A 24017-nucleotide genomic window follows, 5' to 3' on the forward strand; every position below is an offset into this window, starting at 1 on the left:
CTTACACACAACTAAGAGATGCAGGTAATTTTTCTCTTCCATCTTACCATCTTGAAATGTCTTCACACTAATGATATCATTCTAAAAAACTGAGTGTGCTAAGTAATATGCTGGATGCATTCATTATTTTCTTGGGATTTAAGAACCTGGAAAACAATTTCTGATTAACCTGGCACAAAAAAAACTTTTGGAGATCATTGCATGTAATGTTTCATTAAGTGTGTATTGGTGACTTTGCTTCTAAAAGAAGGTTTTCACACTTAGTGTTCACACACTTAATTGTTTTTCCACTGAAAAAAACAATGAGGAATATATCAAGGAAGATTCCATCATCCAGGCCAAAGGCATCTCAAGGTTGAATTATGGCAACTGGACTAAGCTTTGTAAATTTGCACTGACTTATGAAATTGTTTGGATAAGCAATGAAAGTTCTCAGATTTACAAAGTTTGCTCTAGTTGCCATGATTTAATCTTTAGTCACCTTTGGCTTGAATCATTGAGTCTTCATTGACATATTGCTAGCCCTTTTGGGGAGAAACCCCTAAAGTTGATTTGGCAAGAGTTGGTATATTCCAACAGCTCTCTGGCTTTCCCCCAATTAATTTTGTTCTGACTGCTGAAATTGCTTGGATGAGCAACAAATCAACTCAGTGTCAGGCCTGCAATTATATTCCTTTTAGATTTTGGCCTGCCACACTTTCTCTTATTTCATAATGCTGTTTCTTTAGTATAGTTGATGGGAAGGGGGAATACACAGGAGTGAGATTGTGGAATGTATTATTTTCATTCTTTACTAGAAGCCAAGGTCATCCTTTGTCTCTGTACTTTCACACCTGGCCAGAAGCAGCTGGGTGTGGATGCCAGTGTGGAAGAAGAAGATTGGACCATGTGATGGATTGTGTGTGTGGGGACAAGATCATGAACTTTTAACTGGGTGGAATTCTGATGTCATTTCCAGTATTGGGATTAACACAGATGTGCCTAAGATGTTTCATTTCATTTTTTTTTTCATTTTCCTTTATTTGTATGCCGCCCTTTTCCCTGGGGGGACTCAGGGCGGCTCACAGTTCAAAAAAAGTGGGGGGGGGGAGGACAAACAATTGCTAACATAAAGACAATACATCATTATTAAAAACACAACAGTCACACAATTCGAGTGGGGTTAGAATCTTAACCCCAGGCCAGCCGGGACAGCCAGATCTTTAGGGCGGCGCGGAAGGACTGGAGGGTGGTGAGGGTCCGAATCTCCACGGGGAGTTCGTTCCAGAGGGTCGGAGCAGCCACCGAGAAGGCTCTCCTCCGGGTAGTTGCCAGTCTACACTGGCTGGATGATGGAATTCGGAGGAGGCCTAATCTATGCGATCGTATCGGTCTAGTGGAGGTAAATGGCAGTAGGCGGTCTCTCAAGTACCCAGGTCCACTACCATGAAGGGCTTTGTAGGTGATAAGTAGCACCTTGAATCGCACCCGGAGATCAACAGGCAGCCAGTGCAGCTCGCGGAGGATGGGTGTTACTTTGGTGAAACGAGGTGCACCCACGATCGCTCGCGCGGCCGCATTCTGGACCAGCTGAAGTCGCCGAATGCTCTTCAAGGGCAGCCCCATGTAGAGCACATTGCAGTATTCCAGCCTAGAGGTCACAAGGGCACGAGTGACTGTTGTGAGGGCCTCCCGGTTAATGTCTGCTTTATTAAATTAGAACATTAAGGATAGTTTTGCCTTGGACTCTGATTTAATTCTACATGATACTTGGAACGCTGACACTCAGATTTACAAAGTTTGGTCCAGTTGCCTTGATCCAACCTTTAGACAACAGTGGGCAATGTTATATTCTTTCCTTGGCAATTTGCTGACATTTTATGACCCGCTTTTATGTCTTTAACCAGCAGAAAATATGTATAGTTCTATCTATGGTTGAGGTTAAGATGCCTTATCAATTTCTTGTTCTTAAGTCTTTTACTCAACAGTAAAATATACTTGGAACATAACATGGTCCCAGAACATTGGCACTTTTCAGTCTTTATAGGATCAAATGAGTTGGTTTATTGCTCAGTTTCCATCCAATCTACTGGCTACAGTGACACAGAATGGTGGAAGCATATATGTATATACTCAGACAAGGCTAGCTAGATATATATTCTAGGGAAGATTCAAAATTTCTAAAAACATCCCATTTTGTCAAGCTGTTTTAAAAAGAATCTGCAGTTTGGTTGCTCTTATACATTCTTTTGCTGTGATTTATTATTATTATTTTCTTTCGGTATAAATATTTATAAGCTTTTTTTTTGGAAAACAGTAACATTTTAAAATAAATTTGAAAGGCATGGGAAGAATTCAAGGAGGACAGTTCTGTGTTTTAATCTCTTAAGATAAGTTCATCTTGAAGGCATTGTGCAGAAAAGAAATCCTTTGGGCATTATTGCACCCAGATACAGTATGCTATTAATTTCAGCCCTTTTTCCACCTTATAACCTGTAGGCAGATTATAAATGAAATGATATATTACGGGCAAGAAAACATTTTTTAGGAATCAAATGAATAAGAATAAAAGAATTAGAAAAAAATGTATTCAAAGTAATAAAGTCTCCCAGTTAACCCTATTTTAAAGCCATCCAGAGAGTCTCTTCCAGAGCCAAGATACTACAAACGAATTGTTTTTTCAGTTTTGTAACATGACATTTCCACCAAATAGCCCCCTACGAGACAAGAAGCATATTCGGTACTGTATGATTTACTTTAGCGATAAAATAAAACAAAATACGATGAAGCTTTAAGCAAAGACGATTTGTCAAGATTAACTTCAAAGGACAATGGTATTTACGGTTTTACAGCTGTTGAGAAACATAGTGAAGTTAATCAGTACCGGGCATTGCAATAACAATTTGTAAATCAATATTAACTCGTAAATGTTAATGCAGCAGGATTTTGTGAAATTGGTAGATCTTTCAGGGTTAAGGTCTGTTTACTAGATAGTGTAAGGATTTTTGTTTTCCCCTGGTTTCTCAAATGAGATTTATTTTTTTTCCTAAGCAGTAGCCAGCAATATCTTTTAAAATCCTCTCAAATCCTTCTCAAAAACATTCTTGTTAATAACAGCCAAAAAAAAAGGATGGCAATTTGTTCATTATTACAAGAGGCAGGGTGTCTTATGTGCTCCCATATTAGCTCTGCATCGAACTTCTGAAGATGACTTGACGAATGGATTTCCATTTTAGCGGTACGATTTAATAGGCTATTTACCATTTGCCATATCACATTTTAATTTCTCACTTTTAAAGATTTTTCCCCCTTCTCTTAAGACACTTTATATTTGCCCCTTGGCTGTGCAATTTGAAGATTACTTACAGAATGATGAAGATATGCTCTCTCTTAAGAGGAGAACATTCAAGGAACATTAGCCTACCCTTTAGCCCTGTGACATTAGGAAGAACATATATCATGAGCTAAAGCTTTTACAGATTTCTCTCAAATTGTTCCCCACTCCTTTCGACAGGATGTCATTTAGGGACATCCATTCAGCTTCAAAGGAATGATAAGATGTTTGGCCTTCTACAATTTGACACATCCATATAGCAATTCAGGTAAGGTTCTGGTCTAATAAAGTTTTGTTTCTTGCAAATGAGGGGGAAAACAGACTTTTCTTTGAATCTGAAGAAAATTATGCCAGTTTAAGCTATACGTCTTCCAATAATCTTTTTTCTTTCACAGCAATAAAGCTGGCAAATGATAACTGTCCTCGGTGATTTAACATGAGACATTTAGGCCATTTCCCTGGCTGGCTTTCTCATCTTACCAAGTATTTCATTCCAGTCTTAAAAACAACCACTGATTCTGATTGAAGAAAAGAACACAAGTACTTTGGTTTCCACGTGAAGACCACTTCTGAATTCCATGCTTGAGGTGGGAAAGTTATGTAACTTTGTTTGTGGGTTTTATAGATTAGATTGATAGATCTTTATAGAAGTGATTTGTTCATATTATTATGGAAAAGCAAAAAGCTGTGATTTGACGCTAATGCCTTATTCTACTGCAACCGAGAGAGTCGAAAAGCAATTCTTCTTTTTCTTTTTCTTACCTTTCCTCACTTCTCTTTCCCCTCCCTCCTAACTGTTCTTTTATTTACTTTTGCATTTTATAACACTTAATAACTTAATTTAAAAAAAAATTAAGAAAAACAAGAACCACTGATCACTCCCTTTAATTTGTGGTAAGGAGGGATTGGACTAAAAGGAGAGTAGGTGGTCGGGAAAAAAATCTCCCCTGCTTTCTTGCTTTATGTAATCCCTTCTCTGCACCTGTCAGTCATGCTATTTCTTCCAAAAAGCACTAAACTCTTAAACAGTCAAGGTAATAGGCAACAAACATGATAAGTGAGTGAATTTTGCCCTCAGCCAGGGCTGAAGAAATGTTTGATCTGGTACTGAAAGATGAAGGAATATATCTTCGATTCCTTGTGGTACCCAGAGTTATTTTTTTACTCATGACCGCTGAACAAGTTTTTTTTTTTTAAGCAACAAGAGGGCTGCCTGTTATACTCATGTTTGTAAGACCTGCCAAACCTACAAAAAACTCCAAGCACAGCAGATGCATTTATAGAAGATAAGCCTCTAATTGTTTCCTCTATATCATTTGAATAGGACTTAGTCCTAATCAGGGCACCGGCCAAATTCACAAGGAATCAATTTTACCCTTTCAAGAGCTATCCCCATTATTATTTCTGTCTCTCACTTATTTTTAATCTCTATGCATTCCAGACAGAAATGAAAAGCAGCATGATTCAATCCTTTACTGAAGTGTGGTCATGAAATACGACTGATTCTCTAGAATTTGTTAGATTAAGTGCTTGATTAAATTGCCAACTAAATTTTGGTTAAAAATCTGTCCATAAAGGATGCTCCCCCCACCACCACTTCAGTGGTGGGATTCAAATAATTGAAAAACCGGTTCTCTGCCCCGATGACCAGCTGGGTAGGCGGGGATCAGTAGTCATGTGACTGGGTGGGCGTGGCCAACTCAACATCACTCCGGTCGATGGGCGCTTCGCTTTAGCTGTTACAATGTAACAGGGGTTAACTGGAGAGGGAGTTTCTGTAAGCAGGGTAATAAAGATTAGGCTAGAAACAACACCAGAATGTTTCCTTCCTGCCTTCTTTACAGGATTAGCTCTGTAAAGTGGCGAGGGGGGGGAAACAAAATTAGATTTCTTCCAACAACCGGTTCTCTGAACTGCTTAGAAAGTTAAGAACCGGTTCTCCCAAATAGGTGAGAACTGGCTGAATCCCACCACTGCCCCCCTCTTTATATAGAATTAATATTAAATTATCAAAGTTTTATTTTAGCGAAGGGGGGAGGGTATGGCTCCAAAGATTAGTCACACATTCTTTCAAGGGTAAAACTGATATCTAATTTTCCTAACAGATAACCAAGTAAAAATCTATATTACCTGACTGAATGCTTCTTGTGTTACTGAGTGAAGTGTGCATATAACAAATACATAAATGTGTTGTTCTTTTTTGATTCTCCAACAGATAATGCATTTCTCAGATTGTGGTTGAACTTTTTCCTATTTTTCAAAGCCCAGAATTTATTTACCATATAAAATTACTTACACTGAATCCTCCAATTATATTGAGACACAATCCTTCATTCAGACAGCTGATGCTGAGAATCCTGCAGTAGTCAATTACGTCTTCACAGTTTCTTCCAGTGTAGCTTGGCATGCAGCTGTAAATACAGCAACAGAGTTCAGAGGACTTGAATTCTGAAATGTAAATTCATGGAACACAGAGCATGGAATAATAGAGTGGGAAGGAACCTCGGAGGTCTTCTAGTCAAACCCCCTGCTTGAACAGGAGTCCCTGTACGAGGGGTGTCAAACCCGATTTCATTGAGGGCCTAATCAGGGTTGTGTGTGACCTTGGGATGTGGGGAATGAAGTGGCAAGGGGGGCATGGCCATCAAACCTCACTCGTGTTGGGGGTGCATGTGATAGCCTGAGTGCTCTGCCAGTGAAAACGGAGGTCATGTGGCCTGGTTCGTCGCTGATTCCAGGGCAGCCCCACGGCCAGATCTAAGCACCCCACAGGCCAAATCTGGCCTGTAGGTCTTGAGTTTGACACCCCTGCCCTATACCATTTCAGACAAAAGGTTGCCAAGTCTCTTTTTGAAAGCCTTCAGTGATGGAGCTGCCACAGCTTCTGAAGGCGAGTTGTTCCACTGGTTAATTGCTCTCACCATTAGAAAATTCCTCCTTAGTTCTAGGTTGCTCTCCAACTATTTTTGCTTGTGTTGTCTTTTGGTGCTATTTTATTTAATTCGATTTTATTTAGTTCTGAAATTTAATTCTGAAATTTTAATTACATTTCATTTAAGTAAAACCACTGATTGACTACCAAAAACCACATTTCCACAGTGTAATTTCAACGGGACTTGATTGGAACAGTAACAAATTCAGGCTACCTGCTGCTAATAATTTAGACAGGTGAGGTACACTTTGGTAAAGAGGATTTCCCACCCATCCACCCTTTATTGAATAAATGCCTTTATGTTGGTGTTAAATACAACCTTCTGGAACATATAGCTAACCCAACTGCCTGATATGTAATACAGCCCAGGTTCGATTCCCAGCAAGGGTATGGCTAGCTGATGAGAGCTAAATAGCTTGAAATAGATCTATACTAGTCTGCCTTTATTTATTTATCAGCACAAATGCAACATATATATATATATATATATATATATATATATATATATATATATATATATATATATATATATATATACATACATATACATATACATATATATACACATACATACATACATACATACATATATATATATATATATATATATATATATATACACATACACCCACACACACCCACACACACACAAACATATACATATACATACACACACACATATATATATATATATATATATATATATATATATATATATATATATAAACATATAACATATATAACATACATACATACATACATACACACACACACACACACACACACACATACATACACATACATAGATATTATATCTATATATAAAATCAACCTTGAGCTAAATAGATAATAACAAACTGTACAGCACCTTGGGGAAGCTATTAGAATAGATGGCTCTATTACTGAGAAATTGAGGAAAGTAATGACAAATAAGATTTAGGACACTTAGCTAATGATCACTATATAATTGGTATGCTAACAGTTGTCAATAGCTGACAGACACTGGCTTGAGGAAGCAATGATGGGTGGATAATGATATGAGTATTATTCTATTTCCTTAGTTATAATTATAGATTTTCTTTTAAGAGGAAAAAAAATATTTCTTATCTGCAGTAGCTCAGGAACAGCATCCATTTTTTGAATGGCAATTTTCACTGTGGCATCAGTCCTGTTCTATTATTATGAGTCAGGGTTCAAATGGTGATGCCCTCCTGTTTTACTAGCTCTCTCAGTTTCAAGAATCCTTCCATTTTCAATGAGAATCAGGACTCAGTAAATAGTTCAAGAGCACCTAGATCACTCCAAAGATCTGGTTTTGAAAAGGAAGGATTGGGAGATATGCAATGGTGGGATTCAGCCGGTTTATACCGGTTTATGTGAACCGGTTGTTAAATTCCCCTCCTCCCTGCTACCAAAGTGGATCCTACGTGTTATAGCCTAAGTAAGTCCTCGGACTTACAAATAACAGCTCGGCAGCAGCCAGGCGCTGTCTGCAAGTTGCCGGGCTGTCATACGCGCGGCTATTGGTTCATCCGTCTGACAGCTCCATATAAAAAGCTGTCAGACAGAGGAAGGGTGCCGGTCTATCTCTGTTCTTCGTTCTTGCCTGTAATAAAGAGCCGAGGTGGTGCAGTGGTTAAATGCAGCACTGCAGGCTACTTCATCTGACTGTAGTTCTGCAGTTCGGCTGTTCAAATCTCACCGGCTCAAGGTTGACTCAGCCTTCCATCCTTCCGAGGTGGGTAAAATGATTGTTGTTGGGGGCAATATGCTGACTCTGTAAACCGCTTAGAGAGGGCTGAAAGCCCTATGAAGCGGTATATAAGTCTAACTGCTATTGCTATTGCTATAAAGCAGTTGACTTACGGTTACCTCAGACGCCTCAGACTGATTCTTCCGCCGATCTAACACTACGCACTGCACTGTGCCGCAATGGAGAAACAGTCAATGGAGCAACTGGTGCAAGGGAAGGAGAAGGCTGCTTTCCCTCCTCCTTCTCTCATGCTGGCCACTCCCTTGCCCGTTTCTCCATTGCAGCACAGCATCCAGTTCGCCCAGGATCAGGTTGGCCATTGCAAGAGGTTGGTCATTGCATCCCGCATGCGCAACAGAGCTGGAGGAAAAAGATGGGCCACGCCTCCCACGACATCAAACCTGACCCTGGGCGAACAGGTTGTTAAATTGTTTGAATCCCACCACTGGAGATATGGTTAAATCAAATGCATAAATAAACATCACCAACATCTATGAACCAATCTCCATCTTTCAAAATGTTAGCCCTTGAAATGCAAACATATGCTTGTTTGCACACATATGCAAAAATGAAAACAGGGAGATGCTTGCAAATGACACATTCTTTTAAAATGTACACAAATAATTTCTTGCCAGCTCCCCCAGCCCCAATCTGAGGTCCCCAAATCTCCTGGCTCCAAGATTTCCCAAGTCCTCGACAGAAAAATGATACTATTTCAATCATAAATTCTTCTAGGGAAATCTCTGTGAACTCCTTCCAGGCAAAGCATTCTTGGACTGGTATACAAATCTAAGTATTTTGAAAGAAAAGGGATTTGTCTCTTATCTGGTTCCTCTTGGTGCTTAAGATTCCTGAAAACAAAGGAGCTGCAATCCTTTAATTTGCCTTTGGAATCACATTATTTTATCTAATTGTCTTTTTACAATTTATACTCAATAAGAGCAAACCCCATTCCCCTCCAGCGCTGATGATGTTACCTAGTTTGGTAATGAAATGTCTGCAAGAAAACCACCAAGCTCAGAGAGAGCACCAGCAATCTCACAGTTTATATCCAGGCATGCAGACAACATGAACATGTGGCAACACTAATTATTTTATCTTTGCCTTTGGTAACTTCAGATCCAGCATTAATAACTGCAAGAGGGAAGGGTTTATATATATATATATATATATATATATATATATATATATATATATATATATATATATATATATATATATATATATATATCCACTATTTTTCATTCAGTCAGGACCCTAATTGCATGAAGTATATCTAAGAGTATCATCCTTCCAATTAAAGGAAAGGAAAGCAGAGACTAAGTGGGAGTTTTTTCTTGCTGTCTCTATTCTTAATATCTCTACTGATCAATAGGATAAAAGGTGCAAATATCAATGCTTCTGGAAACTATAAGAATGTCTCAAAAATCACTTTCTCTATTAAAAGAAAGTTCTAAGTAAATTCTCTCAAATGGAATGAGAACAAGAAGCTGAAAAAATGGTTGAGCTATAAGCATTTAAAGCATTTATCACATTTTCTTAAAGTCTTTTTATGATATTTTAGTGGTCTAGAAAACATGGGAATCAAAAAGGAATGAAGAATTGCCATAATCTATTGTGATATATATTTCTAACTACAAGCCACCTGTATTTCCCCATAGTACTTGACATTTGCTGGAAGAAAGTGCTATATTAGATCCTTAAATCAAGTCTGTACAGAATAAAAAGACTTAAAATGTGAAATTAGGATACAGGATAGTCATATATCACAGCTGAAGTCAAGAAAATTAAATTGAATCTTTTTGGTTATATGTTTAGAATGGAAAACAATTCTTCCCAAGTAAAAGGAACCAGTAGGTTAGGAAGCAGATGGTTAGAGGCAAGAAAACCAGACAGGTAATCAACTATGGATAAAACTAGAACACTGGAATCAAATGAGGGAAATTGGAGGAACTTCAAAGATGAAATGAAGGAAATAATGTCAGATTGGCAGATACAGTCAAAAAACAAAGCAAAATACCTGAATATAAATGGACATAAGAACAAGCCTAGGTTTGGATGTACTCTGGAGAAATATCCTTTATGCTTTTGTGAGATGCACAATCTGATGTTCTCTTTCATATCATTTATTATTTTATTGTTTTAGCATATTATTTTAATTTAAAAATTAAAAAAAGGTATTTGGTCATCAATAAATAGGCTGATGATATTCAATCTATCATTCCACTGAGGACAGGCAGAAGATGCAATCGATTTTCTGATGTAGGTTCTGGAAGATGTAAGAAATTGAATAGGAATGAAACTGACTAAAATTGAGAATCTCAGAAAAAGGGACGGTCTGTTTATGCAAAAAAAAACAACCTTGAGGTTATTAATATCTCAGTCATCCAGGTCATGGTTGTCTCAAAAGTGCTTTTTCACCAGGCACCTGGACTTTCTGTTTTTTCTTTGAAGACCTGAAGAAGCTTCTTGGATGAGAAGCAAAATGTCTTCAATAAAAACCATTAAAGTCCAGTTGCCTCATGAAAAAGCACAATTGGGACTTGGAGTTATTAGCAGTATTCACTGTAACTCCGTAGACCGTCATAATCCCATGAAATGATCAAGGGTGCAACTTCAGTGTCTTTTCTTACACTCACAGCTTCTGTTAGAGAAGCAGGTGGAATCATGGCCAAAGTATTCTTTGCTCAGCTTCAACTAGCATACCAATTACACGCTTTAAAGTAGAAAAACTTAGCAACAACTACCCATACTCTTATTATTTGGATTACTGCAGTGAAGTTTAATTTTATCCCTTGCAGACTAATTTAAAGTTAACATAGAATACCAGAGTTGGAAAGGACCTTGGAGATCTTCTAGTCCAAACTCCTGCTCAAGCATGAGACTGTATGTCATTTCAGATAGACATCAAGAGATGTCTAATCTCTTCTTAAAAGCCTCTAGTGATGGAACACCCACACCACTGAAGGAAACCTGTTGTGGCCCAGCAGGAGCCGTTTGAGCTGCCACCAGACTCCGACAGCGAGGGGACCTATGAGTCGGCTTTGGAGGATGTGGAGGACCCTGGACAGGGTTCCGACTCCGAGTAGGGTGCGGAGAGGCTGGTTGGCCACCAGGGGGTGCCTGAGCCTTGGACCAGTGGGGAGGAGACAAGGGAGTATGATCCGGACATCAGCAGTGGAGAGGAGCCAAGGGAGTTGTTCCTAGATGCCCGGCACCGGAGAGCTAATAGACATAAGGAACAATTATGCAATTACAGGATGTAATTGCACTCAGCTGGTGGTCATTAGGCTCCTCTCCAGACTATAAAAGGACTGCTTGTACACACACCCCTTTTGCAGAAGTCAATGCAGGAACTAATGTCGGAGAACATTATGGTGAGCTTGGCAGGCTGGATTGCTGCCACAGCTTATCTGTGTTTATTGCTGCCCAAGCTTGTCTGTGCCAGTTTGCTGCCAAGGACCTGTCTGTCTGTTAATTAAATGCCGTAACTTATCTTTGGCTCGGAGTGTGTGTTGGGGTGGGACGAGGGGGGTCAGAACAGAAACCCATTCCATTTAATTGTCCTCACTGTTAGGAAGTTTCTCCTTAATTTCAGGTTGCTTCTCTCCTTGATTAGTTTCCATCCATTGTTTCTTGCCTTGCCTTCTGGTGCTTTGGAAAATAAGTTGACCCCCCCCCCTGCTCTTCTTTGTGGCAGCCCTTCAAATATTGGAATACTGCTATCTCACATCTCATCAGGAGATGATCTACCCATCCTGTTTGCTTGACCCAGAGAAAGATGCTCTTGTTTCTCCCCCTCATTATCTCCCTTCCCCTACCCTCCTCTTCTCTCCCCTCTCCTCTCCAGTCAATAAATGGAGATGCTATCAGACATGTCTCTGAATTTGTAAAAGGAAGAGTGATGTGTTGATAATGCACTGGTGCTTCTGGAAATTAGATATGGTCAGCTAAAATCCCTTAGTCTGCAGAAAGTAAAATGGAAAATTACAGTATAAGCATCTTCTGTAAATATCCGTTACATACTTTGAAAGAAAAACAAATGAATTGAGTGAGGGGAGACCAGAAATTGACCTTAATCTAAACAGACTACTAAAAGACCTCTCAAAGGGGTTATTTTATATCCTAGTCTATTCCAGATTGAGTCAGAAAGAAATGCAATGCAAAATGATATGATTTTGGAAAGGTGTATTTAAGTAAAAAAAATGAATGACACCGGAGCAACTTCCTGGCTTTTGAAATCCTCTTTAAGAAGGCTTGAGAGCACTTCAGCCATCCTTTGCAGAAATGGGTAGGCGTCTTCAATCTGAAAAAAGATTTCTTCCTTCTGTTCTAAATTAGTCTTTAAAACCCAGAGGAGAGAAATCATTCAAAGATATGAAACCAATTATCTCAACCCTAAACAGGAAACTGAATCTTTCAGCTCTCAGAAATGCCATTAGACTAGGCCTGGGAGCACACTCTTACTTACAAACACAGAACTTATTTACTTCCTTCAGGAGTGCTGAATAATTCTCTCTCTCTCTCTCTCTCTCTCTCTCTCTCTCTCTCTCTCTCTCTCTCCCTCCCTCCCTCCCTCCCTCCCTCCCTCCTTTCTTTAGCAATTTAATAACTGCCCAATTAAACTAGGAGTCGTCCTAATTCACATGTCCCTTATGGCCTGTTATAATAGACATTCCCAATAATCACTGATGCCAATAACCAGTGTCGGATTTAGATGAAAAGAGGCCCTAGGCTATTCCACTTATGAGGCCCTTTTACCTCCCATTTTTAAGTGGGAGGGCGGCTCTGCTCTGGGGCAAAGGCAGCGAGGCCAGCCGCCTCCCCTGCTGCGCTCAGCTGCCCAGCTCGGCCCCCTCGCCCTCACCTGCCTGGCCGCTGGTGGGCTCTGCGTCGAAGGGGCGGCTACTGGGAGCAGCCGCGCCTCTTGCCCGACCGCCAGTGCCGGAAACATGGGCGGGCTCCCCAACTGCCACAGCGCTGGAACGGTCTTAACCAATACATTTTTATGTTTGTTTATTAGTCATATGCGTAGAATTTCTCCTTATTTTCGGTTCAGTGTTTTAGTGTTCACTGTTTTTAGAATAGTGTAATTTTAATTTTGCTAACAATTTGAATGTAGGCCCCTCTTGATCTTGAGGCCCTAGGCTGAAGCCTAGTTAGCCTATAGGAAAATCCGGCCCTGCCAACAACAAATATTGGAATACTGCTATCTCACCACTTATTTGTTCTTAAATTTCAAAAAATTATGGTTGCTTACAAATTTCTGAAAACCAGATATAGAATTTTGCATTCAGGTGAGGTCAGTCAATCTGTTGGCATTTTCTTTCACGCTGGACAGACTGAGAAAGGCTCCCTGACCACCACCACCCATGCAAACACACACACACACACACACCACTTGATATTAACCAAAAGGCTTAAAAGCAATATCTGCAGCTCCTCTTTATTCAATATGTTAAAGCAAAAGCTCTGGAATGCAGCTTGTTGACCTGCTAAGGTATATCCACAGGACTTGTTAAAATTGGGCCATATTGACCTGGAACTTTTTGGTAGTTGTACAGTTGTTGTTGTTTTTTTAACAGAGCTTTAGAAGTTCTTAGAGGAAATGAAAATTTGTAACTGGCAATCTGGAGGTATCTATGGAGATTCGTGGTTGTCCTAAGGATGCTTTTTCAAAAGGCTGTCAGGCCTGCAATTATATTCTTTTTAGAATTATAGCCTGCTGCACTTTCTCTTATTTCATTATGCTGTTTCATTAGTATAGTTGATGGGAGGGGGGAATAGAAGGAGTAGGATTGTGGAATGTATTGCTATCATTCTTTTCTAGAAGACCAAGGTCATTTTTTTGTCTCTGCACCTTTGCACCTGACCGGAAGAAGTTGGGTGTGGATGCCAGCGTGGAAGAAGAAGATTGGACCATGTGATGGATTGTGGATGTGGGGGACAAGATCATGAACTTTTAACTGGGTAGAATTCTGGTGTAATTTCCAGAATTGGGATTAACACGGATGTGCTAAGATGTCTGCTTTATTAAATTGGAACTTTAAGGATCGTTTTGCCTTGGACTCTGATTTAATTCTACATGATACTTGGAACGCTGACAAAGGCAACTGGACTTTCTTTGATTTTCCTTGAAGACCTTTCAAGAACTGAAGAGACTTCTTGAATTAGAAGCGAAATGTCTTCAAGGAAAAAAAAAAACAAAGACAGTCCAGTCGCCTTGTGAAAAAACACTATTGGCAATCTGGAGGAAGGACGAGACACACTGATTGTCTGGCATCCTCAGAGTTTATTTGTAGGCCACAAATAAGGACAAATGATGTACTAACAATATGATCAAGGCCAGTGGTGGCTGGTAAAAATGTAAGAACTAGCTCTTTAGGCTCCATTACTGCTACCACAGAACAACTGATTGGCATGTAGATATCACAGTTCAGCTCTGCCCTTGCTTGTACATTTCCCCCAAATTTAACAATTGGCTCTCATGAGATGATATAGAGTAGAGTAGAGTAGAGTAGAGTAGAACACCTTTGAATATTTTTTTTCTAATGCTGTCCACCAATTTGTGAAAAATAACAGGCTATATTGGGAAGAATTAGTAGCAGCAGGAAGGAGTTGAAACTCACCAATTTCAATCTTCTTTTCTACACTTGCATTTGGATTTCCCCAATAAATGCAGGCACAGAAATATACACTGTCTAGTTACACTTTGTAATCCTAATTGGGTAATATTCCCTCAAAAATGCTTAGATACTTCATGATATCTATCTCCTAGGAGGAGGAGGAGGAGGAGGAGGAGGAGGAGGAGGAGGGGGAGACCTCCACTGATATTTCTCTATGTGTAAATTTCTTTTTCAACTTGACATTCCCTGCAAATATGGGACTACATTCTGACACCATCATCAGGTTTCTTAGGCACCCCAATGGATTACCATCCTTTTACCTAGCAGAGATATTAATATTCTATTTTTACGGCTACTCTAAAAGTTGTGTTTGTTTACTACACTTTAAAAATGCATGATGGAACCTTCTCTAAGGCATCCAAAATAAAAGCTAAGCAAGTGTGAAGACTACTAATTTTACATCTTAATGGTCTGAAGAAAAGATCTATAAATCTATATAAAAATGGGCTAGAATTAGCTATCCGTGTCCCTGGTCCTCTTCCGTAGTTTTTAGAAAAGCACTGATCTATTTCCAACACGCAGATTGATGAGCTGCATTGTGAATTATTATCAGAAGTCTATGAATTAAGAATGAGTAGCTACATTTTTCTTTTCCCAAACATGATGTTATACACGCACTGAGCAGGGGATCTGCCTTTCCAACTTATTCAAATTTCATCTCAAGTTAGAGAAGTATATATTTTATCTTAGAGAATTCATGATGAAATAGAGTAAAATCCCTTCCAGTTGTTACTTTTCAGTCTCCCACTTTTGTCTCCTGGCCATTGAAAACAAAAAGTTGTGTTTCTATAGAACCTCTCCAACCGAATACAGGCAGGACTAATAAAAAGATTGATTGATTGATTTTGATTGATTGATTGATTTTATTATATTTATATGCTGCCCTTTTCCCCCGAAGGGGACTCAGGGCGGCTCACAATTCAAATCAGGGAAGGGGGGTACAGACAAAAAATAAAAGACGAAACATAACAATACATAATTTAAAAACACACAACAGTCATACCATTCGAGACGGGGGCAACGGTTCTTTAGCCCCAGGCCTGTCGGAACAGCCAGGTTTTAAGGGCTTTGCGGAAGGCCTGGAGGGTGGTGAGGGTTCGAATCTCCACGGGGAGCTCGTTCCAGAGGGTCGGAGCAGCCACAGAGAAGGCTCTCCTCCGGGTAGTCGCCAGTCGGCACTGGCCGGCGGATGGAATTCGGAGGAGGCCTAGTCTGTGGGATCTAATCGGTCTAGTGGAGGTGATTGGCAGCAGGCGGTCTCTCAAGTAAAGCATTATTATTTCATTGCAATTTTCCCCCTAAAACCCAGATGAAAATCTAAACTGGAAAACATTGAAAAGGTTGTTACCTGCAATGGTAGCTCTCCATCTCATCTATGCAACTGCCATTATTTCGGCAGGGGGAAGGTTCACAAAGGGTCATCATCTTTTCACAGAATTTACCTGTGAACATTGGCAAACAGGTACATGACACATCCTGCAAAAGAGAGAGACTTCTTAAATCACATTTGCAAAAAATCCAAAATGAAGGATGCTTCTTAAATGTCCATCGTGTGATCTGTAATATACCTAAAGAAAGATTCAATTTCTAGAGAAAACTTAAATCCGAAACCTACTTTTGTGTAATCCCTGGTACACTCTGTTCTTGGTTGTTTTCTTACCCAACTAAGTACCATCATCACTACTAAAAAGAAGTGAGGTCGGTTTTCTTTTTATATATAATGGTTTGTCCTGTCAATGTTGGTGAGTGTTCTTGGCAATTCCTTGATTAGACTATTGTTTACTGAGTTGTTAGTTCCATGATTAGTTCCACTGTTTATTGCTTGGAGTTAAAACTCTATATAGTATACCTGTGACCGTGTTACACATTCAGAACTAAAATATATTTGAACGTTAGTATTCATTCGGAGCTTTTAATCTATCAATTTGACAAAGCATTATTTTACACTCAGTCTATATAAACTGCTTAGCTGAGGGCTGATTGCTGGTTAGGAAGTGTTGTCATCTTTTAGCTTTTTAACCGTTACTTTTGAATGGGATGTGTGCATTCTTTATCTCTATGTGCTTATTGATGGCTTATTAGTCTGAATGCCAGGCTTCCAGGAATTCTCTAACTTTTTAGATTTATCTTAATCAAGGATGCTCACCACCAACCATTTGAAACTATGGTAAAGTCTGTTCATATGTTGTGCAGTTTTCAACATGTCTTCTGACTGTATTAATTGGTGTTAGTTGAAATATATTTCCTTAAATAAGGTATCCAAGAAAAGGGAGAAAAATAGGTGCATGGTAATTAAAAAGAGGGGAAAGCTTTTTCGTAGTTATTTAGTTATTATTTATTTATTAAATTTATATGTTGCCCATCTCACTGACTTTGGGCAACTTACGGCATCATAAATGAAAAATAGTAAAGACTCAACCTGAACAGGCAATGGATCTAACACCATTATTACAAATCAGCAGTTTAAGATTGGCCAGATGTACTTGAGTGGTGTTTTTTTTTTTAACGCAAAAACATATTTCTGCACTCATCTAACTCAATGAATGCTCTAATTTTAGAGATGCTTGAACAATTCGACCTTTGAAAATTCAAATATTAAACCGACTTCTCAAGCCAGCAATTAGTTACAGGTGACCATTAATCTATTTTGCATTTCTTAACAGAGATGCTTTGCTTAGAAGAAAAAAATAGTTTCAAAGTGCATTTTGATATTCATATTTTGACAGCAAAATATTTTAAACGTGTTTTCAAGTACGTACTGTACACAAAAAAACATGCAGCTGTTGGAAGAAATGTCCATCTGGTTTCAGTTTCAAGTGGGAAGAAATATGGGACATGGAGACTGCTTGGAAAGACGATTTAACGGTGGACAGGATCACATGGTTTGAGGTCTGGGACAAAGAAAGGAAGAGATGCTAAGAGGGCCTGGATTTTATGCCCTTTGTTGGACTTTGAATTTGAGCTTGTGTTCCGATTGGCTGTCAGTCTTTCATGGGGCCATGCAGGGGTAACTTCGTAGGTTTGTCTGTATCCCAGGCTTGATTGAGCCTTGCTGGGTAATGATGCAATGAAAGGGCAATTCCTACTATGGCTCTGCATGAAGGAGGTAGATCTTTGTTATGTAGAACATAAGGCCCAGGCCTTAGTGGGCCATTAACAAAGGTAGGGGGGGGGGGCTGAGTTTCTATGTCCCTTTTAGGGAAAATATTCTGCCTTTTTAATATTTCCTAAAATATTTCCTTTTTCTAGGAAAGGGCTGGATGCTAATTTCCTAAAAAGCAGAGGTGGGTTCCTACCAGTTCACACCTATTCGGTAGAACCAGTTCGTCAAATCTACCGAACCGGTTAGAAGAGGTTCCACCAGTGGACCCGGAAAGCAGGCCACACCTACAGAAGAGGTTCCAAAATTTTTTGAAACCCACCACTGGTCCTTGGATATGATTATTCTACACTATCATGCTCATATTTATAAAACTCAGTGCCTCTGTGAAAGGTAAGGACGACTACTGCGTTTGTGGTGCAATCAGAACATTGCGTGTGTTCGAAGTTGTTTTAACTGCAAACCAAAGATGCCTTTGCAAAAACAAGTTTACATCCTATTCTTATGCATGCCAGTGCTGTGTGTGAGGTAATTTAAGGTGGTTCTGACAAGTGTCGTCGTCATCTTCATATCCGGTCACATGGGCGGCAAGCCACTCCCATCCGGTCACATGGGTGGCAAGCCACTCCCACAAAGGAGGCCACACCCACAGAGTAGGTTCGAACAATTTTTGAAACCCACCGCTGCAGTGGATGTGTAATTGCTCCCACACTTCTAGCAAGGCATTAAATCTGTTTTTGTGAGTTGCCTTGGGGCCCTGAGGAGGGAAACTTTTCACTGGAGTGAAGAAGATCTCACCCTCATGCCATCCGTCTCCTTTGTTTTAGTTTTTTATATGAAACTTCTTAATTTTAATTGTTTTTATGTTTACTCTTTTACTGTTTGTAAGTCAGAGTTACTTTATTGGTGAAATGGATGCTTATACATTTAATAAGTGATAAAATAAATTTGATTGTTAGCCTCTCCTACCTATGCTGCTTTCCCCTCATATTCTTCTGCATGCCAGTGCTGTGTGTGAGGTAATTTAAGGTGGTTCTGACAAGTGTCGTCGGCATCTTCATAACCGGTCACATGGGCGGCAAGCCACTCCCATCCGGTCACATGGGCAGCAAGCCACTCCCACAAAGGAGGCCACACCCACAGAGCAGGTTCAAACTATTTTTGAAACCCACCACTGCTACAGAGCTTTAAATGGATTTCTGTGTTAAGAGAAAACCATTGAACAACTGTCAAAAAAAAAGAAAAAAAAAACAGTCCCACCACTTTCTTGGGCACGAATGAGGAAAATGAACCTCAGTACACATTTCTATCATTGGAAACATTGCCCTTCATTGTACTAATTTTTTATTCTGTAACGATAAGAAAACCAACCATGGAAAACATGCAAAAATAGTTCTAAATTAGACTTTCTGGAGGGCTGAAATCTCCCACCTTCACTCAATAAAAGGAGAATACTCCAGTCCATAAATACATTTTTTCTTCTTTTCATTTAAGAACTTACAAGGAAAAGGGCCACAAAGGATTTGCTCTACCTTCATAGTGTTTTAAAGAGGTAATTTTAATCTCCTTTGTAAATCCAATAAACTGGCCTAAGGAGAACATGATTTGTGTCTTTTTAAGCGGTTGCTTTCAGCAGTTAAATTGCGTTTTTTCTCCAAGGATCGTAAAATACTTCAGGGAATGCACTCAGAATAAACTTTTTGCTTTATTGTTTGCCCGATTATTTGAGAATTGTGGCACCAAGGGAAAAAAAAACCTTATTTGCAATGGAAGCATTTTGAAATTCATCATTTTCCCCATCTATACAGGAGAATATGCTCCATTTCAGGTTTGGCTATCCTTCCGAGGTGGCTCAGTGGTTAGATTGCAGTACTGCAGGCCACTTCAGCTGACTGCTATCTGCAGTTCAGCGGTTCAAATCTCACCGGCTCAAGGTTGACTCAGCCTTCCATCCTTCCGAGGTGGGTAAAATGAGGACCCAGATTGTGGGGGCGATATGCTGACTCTGTAAACCGCTTAGAGAGGGCTGAAAGCCTATGAAGCGATATATAAGTCTAACTGCTATTGCTATTCTGAGTCTTTCCTGTTATTCTCTCTCTCTCTCTCTTCCTCCCTCCCTCCCTCCCTCCCTCTCTTTTTAAAGCTTTTGTTGATTGCTGTTTTTTTGAGGTTTTATATATGTGAAATAAACAATTATTAATCAGTGGAATGAGCTGCCTCCAGAAGTTGTGGGTTCTCCACCATTGGAGGCTTTTAAGAAGAGTTTGGTATAGAGTCTCCTGCTTGGTTGGTTGGACTAGAGGTTGGACTAGAAGACCTTCAATGTCCCTTCCCGCTCTCTTATTCTCTTAAATGTTATTTTTGCATTTTATTGTTACATCACTTAGGGGACATGCTCTATCTTGAATACTCATCTGGAAAATAAACAGTTAAAATCATAAACATAGAGATCATACACTCAAAGGTGATGAAAAATTTGGGGTGGCTATGCCAAGAACTCTTGCCTCTAAGCCCTAAACATAGCAGGACATATTTCTCAGTAAAGAACCTACAGTTCTATGGTTCTAAGTGCCACATATAAATGTGCTGTGAAGAAGCTTTGTGGAATTGGATTATATTTTGAACCAAAAAGTGGCTCAGTGAAGAGACACGGTGGTTCAGTGGCTAAGAACGCTGAGCTTGTTGATCAGAAAGGTCGGCAGTTTGGCGGTTCAAACCCTTAGCACCACTTAATGGAGTGAGCTCCCATTCTTGTTCCAGCTTCTGCCAAGATAGCAGTTCGAAAGCACGTAAAAGTGCAAGTAGAAAAATGGCATAGAGCAGGGTGTCAAACTGGTGGCCCAAACAGGGCTGGATGCATCATGCACAGGCCACGCCCACCACAGCTCTGCGAATGGGAAAAATATCACAAAACGTCTGGTCCAAATTATGGTTGTAAGTTGAGGACAGAAGTGGGTTCCTACCAGTTCACACCTATTTGGTAGAACCGGTTCGTCAAATCTACCAAACTGGTTAGAAGAGGTTCCACCAGTGGACCCGGAAAGCAGGCCACACCTACAGAAGAGGTTCCAAAAATTTTTGAAACCCACCACTGGTCCTTGGATATGATTATTCTACACTATCATGCTCATATTTATAAAATTCAGTGCCTCTGTGAAAGGTAAGGATGACTACTGCGTTTGTGGTGCAATCAGAACATTGCGTGTGTTGAAGTTGTTTTAACGCAAACCAAAGATGCCTTTTAAAAAACAAGTTTACATCATATTCTTATGCATGCCAGTGCTGTGTGTGAGGTAATTTAAGGTGGTTCTGACAAGTGTCGTCGGCATCTTCATATCCGGTCACATGGACGGCAAGCCACTGCCATCCGGTCACATGGCCGGAAAGCCACTCCCACAAAGGAGGCCACACCCACAGAGTAGGTTCGAACAATTTTTGAAACCCACCACTGGTTGAGGACTACTTGAAACACACACACACACACACACACACACACCAGGCACACACTTATCCATTATATAGAAATCATACTCACATTTGGCCGATCGTGACATATGCCTCCATTCTGGCAAGGTCCAGAAAAACACTCATTGATATCAGTTTCACAATCGGGCCCAAGGAATCCAGGAGGACAGAGACAACTGTACCCGGAAGGATTATTGTAGCATACAGCTTCATTCTGGCACGGCTGAGAACTACACGGCTTCACGGTCTCTTCACAAAATGGACCTTAAAAGCAATCAGTGAGAGAGAGAAAACTATTTGTCAGAAAATGGGCAAAAGCTTTTATTATGTCCTCCCAATGTATCAAGGATAACAGTTGTGCATTAGGCTTTCAAAATAATGGGCAGAGATCATCACAGATTTCTAAGGTATTTGTATCTGTGTAGAAAACTCATTTTGGCTTTTCTTCCCAATATTTGCTTGGATGTGTCATGTAAGCAAAAAAACAACAACAACCCTCAATGCAATTGTTCTTGGAGTTGTACAGACTAGATATTTGATTAATTTCTTAATACAAATAAATAATTTCTCCTGGAAATATGGGAAATCTCAGAAACATTTTGTTTCAATATTTGTTTTAAAAGATGTTGAAATCCTAGAAAAAACTGCCAAGGAGAACAGCCAGGATGATTAGGGGGATGGAAGCTAAAATATATGAAGAACGGCTGCAGGAACTGGGCATGGATAGTCTAGTGAAGAGAAGGACCAGGGGAGACATGATAGCAGTCTTCCAATATTTGAGGGGCTGCCACAGAGAGGAAAGGGTCAAGCTATTTTCCAAGCCACCCGAAGGGCAGATAAGGAATGATGGATGGAAACTGATCAAGGAGAAATTCAACCTAGAAATAAGGAGAAATTTTCTGAAAGTGAGGACAATCAACCAAGGGAACAGAAGTTGCTTTCAGAAGTTATGGGTGTTTCATCACTGGAAACTTTCAAGAAGAGACTGGAGACCCATCTGTCAGAAATGGTATAGGGTCTCCTGCTTGAGCAGGGGGTTGGACTAGATGACCTAAGAAAGTCTTTTCCAACTCTGTTATTCTATTCTATTCTATTCTATTCTATTCTATTCTATTCTATTCTATTCTATTCTATTCTATTCTATTCTATTCTATTCTACTTTTTTTGCAGATGAAAAACTTATTGCACTTGTCTTGAACTACATGAAATTGAAGCGGCTATAATAATTTCCTTTTGTTGAAGACTTTTTGGTTAAACAGATTAACCAACTTCCTATTATTTCTCATCATTGAAAAATCCTAGCTTTGTGTGACCCTTGTCTTGGGAAAAGAAAAAAAGAAAACAAAGACATAAAAACAGTTAAAACACTTTTGACTGGATTTTGTTTCATTTTTTGTGCATTTGGTAAGGAAATTTAGTAGAATAACTTAGGTGTGACCAAATCCGTACAAGAGAGAAAGTTGATCATGCTTTCATTTCTTCATCCAAAGCAAGTTTTACAGCAGTCAGTATATACAAACCACAAAATGGTATGCACAAATCTGTGATATATTTTATAGGTAATTTTGTTTACGTATTTTTTTTATGAAAACGACCCTTATTTTGATTTATTGCTGATTGCTTAATGTTGTAGTGCCACACTTTCTAATTTTATCTATTTTGTTTAGCCTTTTTTCTAGGTGGCAGATTCTAAAAGTTAGAGCTGCAGCATATCATAAATTAAAATATACCCCATGCTTCCATCTGCTTATTTTTTGTCATGGCATAAATACACTATTATTTGCTGCTTATACACTTTGATGATTGCCTATTTGAATAGATGGTCCTTATCATGTACTTATACTTCTGTATAAATAATAATCTAGCAATATAGTACAGAAGAAAATTACTTGTGGTTGAACAGAAATAATATTATGTTGTCATTGATAGATCTTTTCACTTAAAATATGGAGATTACCTTGAAACTGTTGTGCCTTAATATTTTATGGAATAAATGTATTTTGTCAGCCTCAAATTAAATATAAAGATTTCTGAGGCAGTTATGTAAAGGAGTAAGCTGTGTATGTTGCATTCTTATGAATGTATTTAATGAGCATGATGAAAAGAAGAAAGGAGCTGTACTGAAGAGTAAACAGCGCAAGACATAATGAAGCAGAAAATTAATGTTTGTGGAATCCTTGGTGCTCTCTGAGCTTGGTTTTTTTGCTTGCAAAGGTTTCGTAACCAGACGAGCTAATATCTTCAGTGCTAAAAAGGAGTGGGCTTTGCTCTCTCTTTTTCTCCTTGGTAGTTCCTTGATAAGGCTATTGTTTACACTGCTTGATTAGTTGTTAATCTTGGCATTATCTGGGTGTTGATTGCTAGTGAGGAAGTGGTTGGTTTTTTTTTTAGTTTTTAGCTTTTTATTGCCTCATTTGGACGATGTGTACATGTTGTTTATCTCTATATGCCTGTTGATGGCAGATTTATCTGAATGCCAGGCCTCCAAGAATTCTCTAATGGATTTGGCTTAGTCTAGGGTGGCTAATTTTCCAGTTGAAACTAAAGTTGAGTCTGCCCATCTCAACAGATATTGATATTAAGGAGGGTTTCTTTTGTCAGAACTGCTACCTTACAGCTGTGCTTTGCAATTGTTTGGTATCAATCTGTGTGATCCGATAAATGCGCGCCCGACAACAGCGCGCCGACAAAACCGCGGCGATAAAACCGTGATGTCGACAGCACGCCGACAAGGGCTCACCGACAAAAGAGCACTGACAGAAGCGTGA

At 39.4% G+C, this 24017-nt stretch overlaps 1 protein-coding gene across 1 annotated transcript in view; it reads right to left on the bottom strand.

Moving 5' to 3' along the window:
• EYS (eyes shut homolog) overlaps positions 1 to 24017 on the bottom strand; it is an 88181-nt gene that overhangs the window by 3903 nt on the left and 60261 nt on the right. The window contains exons 3-5 of the mRNA XM_032215163.1: positions 21320 to 21513; positions 16033 to 16160; positions 5610 to 5724 (exon numbers count right to left, since the gene is read on the bottom strand). Coding sequence (XP_032071054.1) covers positions 5610 to 5724; positions 16033 to 16160; positions 21320 to 21513 — 437 coding nt within the window. The remainder of the gene's footprint in view (positions 1 to 5609; positions 5725 to 16032; positions 16161 to 21319; positions 21514 to 24017) is intronic.

Source organism: Thamnophis elegans, chromosome 4 (assembly GCF_009769535.1).
Source record: "Thamnophis elegans isolate rThaEle1 chromosome 4, rThaEle1.pri, whole genome shotgun sequence".
Taxonomy (NCBI): Eukaryota; Metazoa; Chordata; class Lepidosauria; order Squamata; family Colubridae; genus Thamnophis; species Thamnophis elegans.